This window comes from Lepisosteus platostomus, chromosome 11 (assembly GCF_059453375.1).
Source record: "Lepisosteus platostomus isolate fLepPlt1 chromosome 11, fLepPlt1.hap1, whole genome shotgun sequence".
Taxonomy (NCBI): Eukaryota; Metazoa; Chordata; class Actinopteri; order Semionotiformes; family Lepisosteidae; genus Lepisosteus; species Lepisosteus platostomus.
In genome coordinates this window covers 23,359,484-23,375,534 of record NC_142621.1, presented here as the reverse complement: position 1 = coordinate 23,375,534, position 16,051 = coordinate 23,359,484, and the positions used below count along the sequence as shown (strand labels likewise).

At 34.2% G+C, this 16,051-nt stretch overlaps 1 protein-coding gene across 1 annotated transcript in view; it reads left to right on the top strand.

Moving 5' to 3' along the window:
- adgrl4 (adhesion G protein-coupled receptor L4) overlaps window positions 1–16,051 on the top strand; it is a 59,137-nt gene that overhangs the window by 1,023 nt on the left and 42,063 nt on the right. The window contains exon 2 of the mRNA XM_088598893.1: window positions 132–278. Within this exon, the coding sequence (XP_088455019.1) occupies window positions 132–278 (147 nt within the window). The remainder of the gene's footprint in view (window positions 1–131; window positions 279–16,051) is intronic.

Below are 16,051 nucleotides of genomic sequence, written 5' to 3'. Positions count from 1 at the left end.
GCATAACAGTGTATATATACCAACAACTTATTTTAATTTGTAAAAAAATATAATTATGGTTATCAATGTACTATGATAAAATTTTCAAGCTATGTTTTCAGGTGAACTAAGTTAAATTTTATATCAAACAGCATGGCTGTCCAGTGTGCTGGACTATTGCAGATTTTCTGCCATCTGTTCCTCATGCCATCAAAATGCAACATGTGAATACATCAATGGATCAAAAGGGTGCTTCTGCAAGCCTGGATTTACTGGTGATGGAACTAAGTATTGTGAAGGTAAGGATTAGATCGACAGTATGTACTGTACATATAGTAATGCACAGATTAATAGTCATTTAAACATTTTGTAATATTACTTGTTTTGTTAGATCACTGTATATCTGATACGTGCTAAACTGTTATGAATATTTGTTGGATAAGGAAAAAAATCTTATGTCCAGCAAATATTTCATTATACAGACAAAATAAGGAAGAACTATGATTAATAACAACTGCAAGAACCTAATTATGGCTTATATCCTACAATGACACAGATGCTTAAGAATTTTATCATTAGGTGCTGCTAGATTTTTTTAGCAGTTAGCTTTTCAAATCTTAAACCTAATTTTATGTAATTTGTTTACTCAATCCATTAAGAATATATTAGACCTATTTTAGACCTAAAATACACTAGAAATGTGCTTTCATTATTTTTGGCAAAAGCATCTCAGACCTCTATACAAAATTAACATTTTACTTTTCAAAGAAAACACAAGTCAAATTACAAGCCTTAATGCAAGCATGTTGAAATAGAAAATATTTTCGATTTAGCTAAATTCAGCATTTCAGATGTTGAATAGCAGGGAATTCCAAAAATGGAGGACTTTGCAGTTGATACAGATGCAGCCACAGAATGCTTGAAGCAGATTTGCACCATACCGCAAAGAACAAGCCATGTTACACCACATGGTAACACCCAATACCTTTTCATATTTTTCAAATAATGTGATACAGAACTGCACTGCTTTGTAAATCAGTCAGGTGGTGCATCGCATGTCTAACGTTATTTTAGCAATAAAAATTAAATGTTTCTATTTGTACTTTCCTGAGCTAGTCATATAGTACAATAACACTAAGATATTTTTTTCATTATAACACTATATGGAATAATTAACTTTTGTGTAATTGTGTAATTAGAAAACATCATTTATTTTAGGTTTTGATTTTAAAATATATTATACATAGTGGTTTTAAAACCATTGTATTTAAAATCAAGTGCATTAAAAAGATATATAATATTTGTATACTCAGTGTGTTAAATTTTAAAATTCAAATAGAAATACAAATTCAAATTAAAAAATAAATGTAAGTCTTTCACAAAGCAAGATTACTCAGTTGGCTATATAAAAATAGCTTATTACTATAAGCCATTGTGAACACAATGTTTTTTCAGGTTTAAATATTCAAAAAGCCTATATTTATATTAATGCTATTTTAGTTAAAAAGTAATTAGGAAGCAGATAATTTTATTTTAGATTTTGATTATAAAAATATATTATATTACTGTAGTGGCTTGAAAGCCATATACTGTAGCATCATACTGTATTTCAGGTCGAATAAACACAAACAGTACATGAAAGAAAGTTCAGTAGCTGCACAAATACTAATTTCCTCAGCACAAAAGGAGCACATTTTTAATACTATGTAATATAAAGTACTGAAACTGAACATCTCCTAAAGGTGTTTCATTTCTCGCATCATTTTTGAATACTTTTAGCCCATTCTTCTTCATAGAACTGCTTAAAGTTAGTGATTTTTAAGGATAGTGAATTGGGGTCCTGCACAGAACTGTTAAATTAACAAAGTAACACATTTTAGTCAGGGTGTCCCAGAAGCAACATTCAGCATAATAAATTAAATAAGAAAACCTGTTGATACAATTGAGTAATTAGCTATTAATCGAGTAAAAAGATGAATATTAACTAACCTACTACACACATGGATTAATTAAGAAAGCTTAATTAAGTTAGCAACAGTATCTAAGGAGGGGTGGGGCTACTGGTAGGTCAATAGCTGTTTTCTCACTTTCATGGTTTACGTTGTACTCAAATAGAGAACATAAAACACCTGTATTTCAGGTTCGATTTCTTCTCAAGTGTAGCCAACGTGAAAGTTTCATTAACCAGTTGATAGGCAGATTTACAGCATAAAGAGTTCAGCCCACAAACAGTAACTCTCCCCCTACTATGAGGAGATAACCACCAAAGCACAAGACAACCCTTCCAGTGTTACAAGTGAAAAATCAAGCAAACATAGGCGCTAAGCAAGAAAGCACTTGGTGAAGGCAAATGATTATAAAAACATAAATATATCAACTATTAAAAAGACAAAATAGACAGCAAAAAAAAACATTGATAAAAATGTTAGATTATTTATGATTTACTGTAAAAGTAAGAGACAGTTGGTTAAAAGTACAACTTCATATTGGCTGGGATAGAACTCAGAACCTCTCACATATAAAGGTGAGAATTGCATCACTGAGTCACCAGTAAATAACTTGTGCACCAAAAAACAAGTTGATTAAACATGGCAGTAAGATTGTTATTTTTTGTTCATGACATTTTTTTAAATCTTTTCATGTTTATTTCAGGTTCATTCTATAATTTAAATTGTTTAATTAGCATGAAGACTAAATATAAATCACTTTTTCCCTCACAAAGCAAGCAAAAGCATGTATTATACTTTATTTTGTAATTCAGAAACCATTCTGATGACTTGTTTGACCCATTTTCCACTAATGTAAGGCAGAACCTGTCTCACTCTTTAGCGCTTAGTACAGATGCAGCCATTCAAAATGCACGGGCGATACCGCATTATTTTCCGGTACGCTGTACGCAGTCTACCGCAAGCTACCGGTAAATACCGCGAGTTACCGTAAATTCTCCTATAATACGACAAGCAAAATAATAGTATCCGGAATTTCCGCAAGGTGGAGCTAATAAAGCTCAACCTCTCATGTTTGAGCTGTGGCCATCAAAGTCTTTAACGAAGATATTACTAATAGTATTAATAATGAATGACCTTGGACAAGCTGTAAGTGTAAACTCAAAGTATTGCCCTGGTCAACATTCTTTTTTTCATTGACCGTCTTTGTAAAAGTAACACCACAGCATTTCGCAATCACGCATTTGTTTCCAATCATGCAAAGTACAGTAATTTTTGAGAATCTCCGATTCACCATGCCTTTCACATGCTCATAAAAGAGATTGATTTAGGAACATAAACATATTACCGTATGAAAACTGTACTGTATACAGTATGTATATGTATATTTAATGTCTTAACTGTGCCCGTTTAAGTATTGAATATTCATATCTAATTTTACCACTGAAGGGAAATCTTAGTAGCTGAGCATAAAAAGAATAGGAGCATACTGCAACGCGTGTGAAGGCCATAAACGATATTAATTTTGGAACATAAACATACAGTATATGGCTGGTCTCGGTACTTTAAAGAAAACATACACGAAACATGGTTTCATTATGACCAGAATCGGTCTTGAGATATTTTTAACTTGATTTACAGTATTTGAGAGGTATGTCTTAACACCGATACTACAGTGCGTAAATACTGCTCACGTATATGTTTCTAGGTTTATATTATGCATTTCATACGGTCAAATTACTTTTGAGCAACTAATAAGAAGCGCGAAACGGTATGCGTTTTAGTTTCGTTTTGTGCTGGGACTCTGCTTTTAACAATGTCGCCATGGATTGATTAGATATATCAAGTACATACAAGTCATTTTTTTAATGTTGTAGTTCGTCTTATAAAAATGTTACGAGTACATCATCTATCAACAATTACACAGGTTCTGTTTCCATATTGCGGATTTTGGTTACGTAATATTATTTTCTAGATTTCACGTTGTGAATATATGATTTGGGCAAACAGAGCCGCAAAGAAGTACATTATGGGTTGTTGTTTTTTTTTTGCAGTTTTATCTAGAACAAGCGATGCTTAAACCTTTGTCTGATTCTTGTGAAACTATCCACACGACAGTTACAGTACCTAGGAGTTGACTTCAGTGATGTCACTGATGGGATGTTTCTAAAAATCCATCCTCTGTAAAACGTCTTCTCTAGTTGTCCTGCATATGTATTCGCTAATGAAGCTGTGTTCTGAGCCTGGATCTCTACATTTCTGTATGAACCAGCTTAGAGGGCTAAAGACAGCTTGTGTTTAAATTGAGTGAATTTATGCTTCTAAAGTCATGGTCAGCATTTATTATTGTACTGTGCTGTAAACTTGTTCTGTGCCTAGTCACATTATTTTATAGCGTTTTTATAGCGTTATCAAATCCGGTGGCACTGTGTGTTAGTTTCCTGACTCCCATGTCATATGGTCTGTGATTGAATCCCATGGAACTATGACTTTATTTTTTAACAAACATTTCTTTGAAAAAATGAAACGTTTCCCTTGGTCAGAGATTAAATAAAACCTCACTCGCACCAAACAAATTTATATTTCTAAATATCACATGATCGAATTTAAGTCTTTTTAATAACAATGAATAGTCACCTATGCATTACAAAATAAACATTTATATTGATTTGAATCGCGTTTTGAACCAGCTACCAGTTAACACTGTACTTCCTACTTTGAAAATACCTGTGAAACCGGTTTAATTCGTCACAGCCAGCACTCCGGCAGAGAGGGGGTTGTACTCGTAAAGTAGAAGCAGGCGAGATTTCCAGCGAAAGACACCTCCCCCCCTCCCCATACTATTCAAGTTGTATTACAGCATTGTAATTACACATTGTAATTGTATTACACATTGTACACATGCTTAAAAGAGAAGAGAGAAAACGCAAGCCTTCTTCAGGTGTGAGGGTCTTCTGCTCAGAATGAAACGCTAAAATGTAATGTAGGCTCTGAATGGGTTCAATTATGATTTGGGCTTGATTAAGGTCGCTGCCTTTCATTCTAAAACCCTACTTGAATCCTTCTAAACTAAAAATCAGTGTTAGTGAGTTCTAAATAAAGAGGTATCCAGGTAACAGTGAAACGGGCAGACAGTCTGGGGAGATCGCCCGTTTTCCATGTAAATAGTTCCCTGGTTCCGCACCCCTTGGTGTTTCTCTCGCTCTCTCTCGGGTCACCTGATCATAAATTCTTACTTTTAAGTCCCTTAATTATCATTAAGCACAGCTTTCTCACCACTTAGACTACTTTTTGATACCATCCTTAGTCAAACCAGAAACGTGTTGTTCTGTCTAATGACATTACAAGTGGAAAGATTACAGATTATAATCGTCGTTAATTTTGTTACATTATACATTTTAGAAACGTTTCATCCATACAAACACCACAAAACTATTTTCGATTGTATTTCTGAATAGTATGTTACACTTAGTTCACTGTTTTAAATACATCTAATTAAGAAAGTTAGGTGTTAGCATAAACTATTAGCAATCAAAAATATTAAATTTAGCACTGTAATAAGTTGTTGCACTTTCCCCCGCATCTTGTAAAAATATATTTTCATTGTTCAAATATACATTAAGTCTGACTATCATATAATAAGTTAAATACAAAACTAAAGAAAAAATAGGGTTAAATATAATTCAAAATATTTTGCTAACAATGTTAACTGTTTATGAATAATAAAATGTATTAACTAAGGAGTTGGATGGCACAGTTGTTAGTATGTTTTTTGTTTTGTTTCTTTTTCATAAATACAACAGTAGTACCTGATGTCTCAGTGGCTTTCAAAATTAAATTATGCATGCAAACCTGTGAACTAGAAAGATAACTAAGATATCCATCCATTTATAATGGTGGTGAAGTGGTTAGCATTGCTATCTTGCAGCACTGGGGTCCTAGGTTCAATTCCTGCCATCCTGTGTGTGTGGGGTTTACATGTTCTCTCTGGGTTACATGTGTGATATGACTCCCTCTCGCACTCCAAAACATACTGGTAAGTTAATTGGTTTATGGGAAAACTGGCCCTGGTTTGTGTGTGTTTGTGTCTGTCTGTCCTGTGACTGGCGACTGGCGCTATGTCCAGGGTGTATTCTGCCTTGTCTCTGTTGCTTACTGGGATAGGCTCCAAATCTTCTGTACTGGATAAAGAGATTAGAAATGGATGGAAGTAAAGGCACTGTGTGGATGGAACTATACACAGTGTTAGAAACCCACTATGAAATGGCAGCATCTCACTGAGAATAAAATATTTTATAGTGCTGGCTTAAGGAAACAGCCTTTCCACCTCTCTTGCACATCAGTATCCATACCTAGTTATTTAAACAAATTGCCTCTAATTATAAACATCTTAATATGCTGGCTCTGTGGATCCGCATCAGCTATGTTTGCCCATTCCTTCAATTCATGTGCATCCAACACACAGTTCAATGCCAGCAACTACACATAATCTAAAATACAATCCTTATTTCAGTATCTATGTAAACATATAGTCTGTTAACTTCATCATCTTCATCAAAAGTATGCCTAACCCCATTAGGAAGTGTTCTTGTTATAAGTGTATTCCTCAGCTTTCCGCAAATTATCTTCTTCTTACCAACATCTCTAGTCTTTTATCCTGTAATAACTCAGCCAACACTTAAATCTCCAAAAGCTGCTTGTGTTAATTTCTTGAAATCACAAATATCATGTGTAAATACTGGCCATGTAATACTCTGCATTGTGGAATAATAGTTTATTTTAAAGTTAACTAGAGAAACTAAGAACTAGAGAAATCAAGAAAGGCTTTTTTTCTAGAATTAATAAATGCACATCCTGTTCACTGGGGAAATTAAATCCACACTGAGCAATCTTCAATATGTTCAGAATATGACAGCAAGAAGAGACCTTGATCGAAACTGATTTTAGATGTCAGAAAGGATTTATTTTCACAGAACAATTTCCTACATTGCTTTGTCGAGATTTTAACTTTATATGTAACTTTATATCTAGGCTCAGATTTCAACTATAAATCGTACAGTAATTAATCGCAGTAAATACTGATGTTTTGCGCCCTCTTACCACAAAAATATATGTTTTGTAGTTGGGATTAACTTTATTTCGTACGCGTAGCTACTCCGATTTGGACACCGAACAGTTAAAGATGGCGGCAAATCAGACACCCAGAGAGGGGGGGGGGGGGGGGGGGCGTCTTCTCGCCTCCATAACTAAAATGCCAAATAGGAGTGGCTTAAGCGACATACACAGTCGTGTAACTGACAGTTTGAGGTAGCCTATCGTGTAAATTTCGCTTTTTTGCTGATAGGTTAAGCTTTCGAAACTCTGCCCCAAAGTCATATGACTGATTTTTCGCCCTGTTTCGTTGGTTAAACGCAATGATCACAAGCACCACCATGGTAACTGGGATGTGTAGTTTTTAATTCCGTTTGAATTATAACTGTACGTACTGTCTTCATATTTGGCCAGGGCTTTAAAGAGAAGGCGCACCAAAAAATTTCGGTGCCATCGTCTCCGCTTTAAAGGTACCCCCGTGCTGGAAGAATTTGACCTCGGAACGTTTGCCCAGCGTAGTTATAGTGGACATAAAAACAAGAGTTCGCTGGCATTATATCCTAGAAGACACAGATCGGCGCCAGACTGGTAAATGCCTGATGAACTAGGGATTGGACAGTTTCCAAGTGCTTGTACAATCGATGGAAATGTTCAAATAAATGTGCAAAAGAAATAAACAAAATAATCATTTATTTCTTTATCATATTGGCTAGCTAATGTCCTCTCTTTGCTAGTTAGTGGCTGTGTTTCTGCATTGGGTAGCAACGGGTGACTGTTCTCAGGCGGAAGATGTAAACAGCTTAATTTTCGTGTTAAATAATTTTTAAAAATTAAAATTCATTCTATACAGCAATCACATATTTGGGTACCGTTTCATAAAACTTTCATGCTTAAAATGTTTAGGGAGAAATGGAAGACTGGTGTGTATTTTTTCTTTAAACTATCAAGACCAGCCATACACAGTACAGTTTATGTACATACAGTAATGTTTATGTTCCTAAATTAATATAGTTTATGACCTTCAGATGCGTTATGCTCCTCTTCTTTTTATGCTCAGCTACTAAAATTTCCCTTTAGTGGTAAAATTCCATATAAATCTACAAAACTAAGCAAATTAAAATGTGCACAGTAAAGACATTAAATGATTAAATCTTTTCACTACCAACCAATGCACCACGAGTGCCCCTGTCGGTCATTTTGACCAGCCAATCACTTACCGCGGTGCCTTCCGGTGCCCTGCGGGTAGGTTACTGTACCGCGGGTTTTTACCTCTCATTTTGAATGGCTGCATCTGTAAGTCATTTAAAAAAGTAAAGCTTTTGTTGTAAGATATTTTTAATAAAATCTAATGTACCACAGGTGCTTGCTATTGATCGTCTTTGGCCAGTGAATCACATAGCCGAATTATACATACACCATACTGCTGCTAGTTTAAGGTGTCAGTGAGTTCTAATGTGTGTTCTTAATGGCTACATCTGTAGCTCTATGTCTTGTGCTATCTGGGTAAAGTCAGCATATCTGAGTAGTTTTAGTAATATAGTAATAATATTTTTATTGTTTATTTTTGTAGATCAAATTTACCAGATCAAAACAGAACAACCCCTCCTTCAAATCCGTGTGAGCTTTTAGGTACACATGAACATAGACATTCTTGATTTTGAGGGCCCTAAGCAGTAGAGCATCTTAAAGTTAATACAAAAATTTGCGGAAGGTCAATGTCAAGTCATCATCCCTGTGTTGATGTGTTTAGAAAAGAAAGTGCAGGCCATTATCCTGGAAGTGACATTCTCAGTTGTAAACATAAGATTTGTTTATACTTTGATTAAGGTAATTAAAGATAAATCTGACAGTGGCAAGAAATATTCTCAGATAGTTTTTGGAAAAACTTAATGCCAAACTTGTATAACCTATTTTTTATAAATATTAAAGAGGTTATGGATCTCATCTTAACTCAACATCTTTATTTTGTTTTTGAATATTTAACCTATCAAAACCCATCATGATGTATAACCTCATTTTCAATATTGTCCTTAGGGATAATTATTTGCATGTATTTGGATATTTGCAGTACAGAACATCTGTCAGAGTTCTACATCATTTAACTTGTAACTCATAATTTATTATCAGTTAAAAAATAAAAAAAATATCTGCTATAATCTCTAAAATATTTCACTATTTTTCTTCCATTTTACTTCAATATTTGCCTTTAGGTAAGTGTATCATTGATTTTGTTTCACCTGTAGACTAACATAAATAAAAATATACTTCTGAGTGTCAGAATATGTTTACATTTTCAGTGGCCATAATATTCAATATTATTTTTAAATGTTAAGATTCCATTTATTCTACTGTTCATAAATTGAACCAGATCCTGATATATCAAATGTTATAACCTGTAATTAGCTTGCAAAATTGTCACAGTTCACTCAAGTTCGTTTCATGCTTGGTTCTGGCTTGTAATACAACTGAAATTGACCTCTGAGATTCATAATGGTTGCATTATTATTCCGTGGAAAACTTCAGGACATTGAAAAATGCTCCATAGGTCAGGTCAAGATATTATCCAGATATGATGATATACTGTAACTCCCCTATATAACAAGCTCACTTCATCTCTTGTATTCTGGGAGTGAAACACTAAGACTTTTATGTTTCTATGATGACAATTTTAGCAGCTTGTGACAATTGCTCAAATCAGTAAAACAAAACATTTAGTAATACTTTCATTAGTGACATTATTTTGTATAATAATTACAAGGAAAAAAATAATATGAAAGCATGTTCACAAATGGTCTCCAACAAGACATAGTATTTACATGATAGTACATTTTGCATATAAGAATTGTGCATAGTTGTAGACATGCTTATCCCATTTTCAATATAATGGAACACTGAATAATGTCACTTTTTGTATCGTAAATATAAGTTGTGTAAAACAAAATTATGACTTGTAAATATTGCATACAGTATAGTAAGCTTGTCAGTTTATACATCATTTTTAATGGGAAATTTATTAATGGTAAAAATCTTACTTTTTATGCTTTAAAAAAACATTCTTGATGGTCACATCAGTACTAACAGTAGTATACAGTACATCAGCAATTCCAAACCTCCTTCTTGAGGTATTGTGCATGTCATGTCTAAAATACAGCCAAATGATTACTTGTTCCATTAGTTTTTAACTCCTTTAACCACCATAGAAACAAGCCTTGTTTTAATTTACATTTATAAGGTTCTGAAGGGGAGAATGGAGATGGTAAGGAGTCAATAAATTATTTGCTCATTGGACACAGATTTATAGATTCTTTAGTTTGATTTTCATAAAATCTTCACAATTTTTCCCACAAATCTTAAATTACTTTACAAGTATTTATCTGTAACTACTGTTTTTTTTCCACTAGGGTATTTATTTCAGAAGGCTGTGATCCATTTTGCACTATCAAATGTGCTTAAATTGCTTCTTGGCTGCAATGGATTATAAACAGAGCAATGGGAAGTGAAATTTTCTCTCAGGATTGTACCTGAATGCTTTATGCAAGAAAACCAGTCTGTGTTTTTAAGAACAATTGACAGATTTTTTGCTATCACATTCACAAGCCCACAGATTTCCAAAAAATATATCTATATGTATATATATTTATATATATACCTCTGAAAAAAGGAATTGCGGAAAGATGATGTTAAAACTAATTACTTTTTTCTTTAAAAGACATTCACGTGACAAAAGTTCCTAAAAATTGAAAATATCTGTTTTCTTTTCTGACAATTCTTGAAATGCTATTGATATTGACAAGGATTATGCTTTCTCTATTTTCAATTAGTGTGTAATCAGAAACATCCTGTTTTTTCAGTCTTATAAGGTAAGCAGCTTGTGTGCTGAAGACTGATAAGAAAATAGATTTTATTTTGAACTGACCCTGTGAAAACATCTGACTTTTTTCCCAGTAGGGGTTAAAGACACACTGCTGTCTTTGGAAACCTTGCTATTATTTTACCTTGAACTCTTTGGCTAATCAAAATTGCAATCATGTGGAGGAAGGAAACAGTTGTTTTGTGTTATAACATGGAATCTGGATAAACTATTTGTTGTTGTCTAAAGAACCAACTATTTGAAGTTAAATATTTAAAACACAGTTTATCTGTCAGTTTCTTTAGTATACTTTTGTCTCTCTCTTTTTGTAACATTACTTTGTACATCAATATCAAAATGTATTATGACATCTGCTCCAAGTCACATTTCCATTGATGTAATCAAAACAAAACACAGATACATTTCGTTTTAGCAAAAAGATCACATCTCAGCTGATTAGCATTGTTGGATCTTTATCCAAAATGATTCCACTGCATTCACATTATTAATGATAGCTTATGACTGTCACTACAAAATGACAACTTTAACCGGTGTGAAATAAATAGTCCATGAATATATTTCTTAGCTTTCAGAGTATCATTTTAGTTTCACAAGAATTTTAAATGCATTCATGTAGAAAATGTAAAAATGAAAGTGAATGTGACAGAAACAGTTTTCTTTATGTGTTTGTTTTTAAGTTAAGTTTCTTCCTCAATTGTAAAGTCAGATTGAGTGATTTCTGATGCATTGGAAAACAAGTCAAAGTTACAATTCTGAAATTGTGCAGTATTAATGCTTACAAAGGGCAGTTTGAGATACTGTAAATTTGTATGTAAATTTAATAGATGTTAACATGCTTAAGTGTAAATGCTAGTCTGAAAATATCATTTAGTAACAAGAGGAACCTCCATTATACAGTTTATAATAATAATAATAATAATTGCTTACACTTATATAGCGCTTTTCTGGACATTCCACTCAAAGCACTTTACAGGTAATGGGGACTCCCCTCCACCACCACCAATGTGCAGCATCCACCTGGATGATGTGACGGCAGCCATAGTGCGCCAGAACGCTCACCACACATCAGCTATCCGTGGGGAGGAGAGCAGAGTAATCTCTCTGCAATTCATAGATGGGGATTATTAGGAGGCCATGATTGGTAAGGGCCAATGGGAAATTTGGCCAGGACGCCCGGGTTATGCCCCTACTCTTTTGGAGAAACGGCCTGGGATTTTTAATGACCACAGAGAGTCATGACCTCGGTTTTACGTCTCATCCGAAGGACGGCGCCTTTTTACAGCATAGTGTCCCCATCACTATACTGGGGCATTCGGATCCACATGGACCGCAGGGTGAGCGCCCCCTGCTGGCTCCACTAACACCTCTTCCAGCAGCAACCTTAGTTTTTCCCAGGAGGTCTCCCATCTAGGTACTGACCAGGCTCACACCTGCTTAGCTTCAGTGGGTTGCCAGTTGTGAGTTGCAAGGTGATATGGCTGCTGGCTATATGCATTGATCTAATTATTTGGACATGTATTTGAGCATTGCATGCCTGTCTTGAAAACGTTCTAAATTTACTATGGTAGGTTCAGAAAACATGGTCACATTAAATCACACAATAAAGATTGTTATCCCTGGCACTAAAGAACACAGATTTATGCATATTCCTCCTTGTAGATTTGTTCGAATTCCTGCAGTCTCTTCTGTTTTTGAAGTGAACAGCCATCTTGAGTTAAAATCACAAATGTCACATTGGATTGAGGTCTGGAAATTTCAATGACCAAACAATAACTTTTATGTTGTGAGCAGTTAACTACTCTTTTGTCGATCTATATGTATTGTGAGGCCACAGGGAAGGCTATCACTTATTAAAAGGCATGATCCAGGTCGGTCTAGAGTGACTGACATGCCCATCATGTTCCCATCATGTGGGGAAAACAAGAGTAGTGTTGTCATGTGCTACCTCATCAGGTTAAACCTTGCTGTCTTCTCACACACATGCGTCGATGGTGCTCTTGCACTGTTGCATGACTCACACTAGACACCCAAGGAGCTGTAACCCTCTCACGCCCTCCCTAGGTTGGCACTACACCCTTGGATTCAGACCAGAGGCCAATAGCCAATCTCTTTTTGCCACATGATTACCAGTGTGAGGGCCCCTCTTCTACATCCTGCACACCTTATGTTCACAAATTAACAATTACTCAATTTAAAACACACTTGCTCAGCCAACATCTCAGACAGCCCCATTCTCTTTCACTCTCATAACAGGATGTTTATTTACATGTTCTGGAACATTTAAAGAGACAGCTCCAGGTCCTCTGGGTTTCTTGGTCTTACTCATTGCCTCTTCCAGGATTACTGCTGCTCTTATTTAATGGGGATTGTGAATAAATCTGGAGGGCACTCTATATTTGTATATTTCATATTTGTAACATTTTTCTCTATTTTTTATATGGGAATAAACCTGAAATTACACTGCTTCCTGCTTTTCAACAGACACATAAATCAAAAATGTAAAACAAAAGAAAAAAATCAAAATATTTAAATTATTCAGCAGTAATTCCAATTACTGTAGTAATTTTGTATCCTTGTATAGAATTGACTTATAGAGGAGATTGATTTGTGTTGTGAAAGACACATCAGTTACTAGGCAGAATAATTATTTGGTATTTACTGGTTATATTTTTAAATATATTTAAAACAAGTAAGAAGTTATTTTGTACATTTCTAACATTTTAACAAGTAAACACTGCTTTCCATTCTGCTATATACAGTATGTACAAGGATTTAGATTCTAACATAAAAAAATTAAGAGGGACAGATTGTTACTGAATGGACTTACAGACCAGTCACAAATACATCAAGAAGGAACACCTTTATTTTAGCTTTTAATAGCATTTACTTAGTGTTATATTATACAAAAAAATATAGTCAAACTTCATTAGTAATGTGAGTAATGTGAGGGACATACACTGCAGCTGGATCAGATGGAAACTTTCAAAATGAGTAGTTCGCTGACATAACATGGACCAAATTAGTGCACTGTTTTATGTGTCAACAATTAATATGAAATTCAGTTATTTAACTGATAACAATCTAGTGTTCTTGTGAAAACATGGAATGTGAGAAAGTAATAAAAAATTAAAAACAAACAGAAAGCTTGTGTATCTATCAAAAAGTGGAATTTGAATCCAGGGAATGTATGCTTAAAATCTACAATGCACTAGTACTCATCTAGAATATATTTTTCAGTTGTGGACACCATACCACATAATTTATATTCTAGCCTTAGAATGAGTTCAGAGAAGAGCAAAAAATAATTCCTAGTTTTAGGGGACTGTTGTATACAGTATGAACAAGTTGAAGGACATGCAGTAAATCACCTTAGTCTAAAACCTGTGACATTTGATATAAGTATACAAACACCTAAGGGGTTCCTAGACAGGCTGAACTGTTCCCATACTCAGTAATAAAATGTGATAAAACAAGGATTTTTTAAAATTTTTAAATTTTTAAAAAATTTCAATTGGAAACTTAACAGGAATTAATTTATGAGAGATTTTCTGGAACAGTTCTTCTAGCCCAAACTCTGGGCACTTTTAAGAAACAGCTGGACAGAATTCTAAATGAACTGAACTAGACTTCCAAATGAGGGCCCCTTGAATGGATGAATGACCCCCTTTAAATTGCAGATTGTTCTTATGTTCGAATTTTCAAATGCTTAAGAAAGTCAGGCATTCATGGTAGGACACTTTAAAACACAATATACTCTAGCTAGGAATAGACCTGTTTATTTTTATTTATTAGTTTTATTTTACTACTAGACAGAGTGAGAGTACAAATCAGATTGAACAATAAAGTTTTTCAGTAAAGCTTTGCATACTGCAAGGAATCCTAAATGCATTTTTGAGGCATGTTTGAAAAATAGATTGGAGCTTCATTATTCTAGCTTATCTTACTGTGAAACGTCTTTATAAGATAGTGAATTCAGCTGTGTAGGTGTTTTGGACTATACAGAGAAGGGAAACTGGCACATGGAATGTAATAATTAAAATGCACTTCCGAAGTTATCATGGCACATATTGATGTATACTGTAGGTCTTGAAAAGTTTGGGGTTTTCACAGCTGTAGTATAAAAAAATTACATTCACCATATGGAATTAATCCTCTGTAAAATCTTCAGTATAAACAGATAATATGACCTGGCAGCCATTGTAGTTGAGGAAGCTTCGCATTTTAAAAAAATACAGGAAAAAAAGCTGCCAGTTGGCTTTTGAGCTGACTTATTCACTGCCTGTTTATCTCATGAACAGTTCCCCTTACGGCCAAATCAAGAATCATCTGGCACAAAGAAATCAGTCTAATGTTCTTTTTTGTCACCTGGATGCATTTCTGACATTCATTTTAAAAGTTCCAGTACCTTCCTGTGTTTTATGAAGTCCAGAAAGAAAACAGGCATTTAACCTCTTTCTGCTGATTTCTGTGACTTACAGTGTTATCCTTTAGTGCATAGCAAAATTCTGAATTGTAACCCTTAAGTGTCACTGTAAGCGGAAGCAACAGTGATTTAAATAATCATTTAATGATCATTATTCATATTAGTACGAACATATTAGTAATAATATGTTCATTGCTCAGTAGAAAATAAAGTCTATTTATATTCTGCCTTTGTACAGTAGGTGTTGATTCATATTCATATCTTTGTAAGCACAATTAATTCCAACTCTTACATTTTATTTTTAAAAGCTTTGAATTCTAACATAGGCTGTCAGTGCTGTTGCACTGATGATTGTGCTTTGCTTAGTTGTTACTGCTGGCTTCTGAAAGTTTATTCTTAATTTCATTTAAGAATACATGAGTGATTAAACTGCATCATTACCTAATCTGCATGTAAACTCAAAGATATCCCCATTGCATGTTATTTTATTACATTTTCAAATGTTTTTTCTTATTAAGCATTTATAGTAAATAGAATACAAACAAGCTTACTCTTCTAACTGTTCTTTTCATTGGCAAAAAATATTGCCAGACAAATTATTTGCTGGGAAAATGCAGTTTGAGGACTTCATTGCATTTACAATAAATCAAGGGGAATTTCAATACCTTGTGCATCTAAAGCTATGTGGCTGACAAGGAAGGGCTGTTTATCATGTTTTTTTTTAGCTCTGTTTTCCATTTA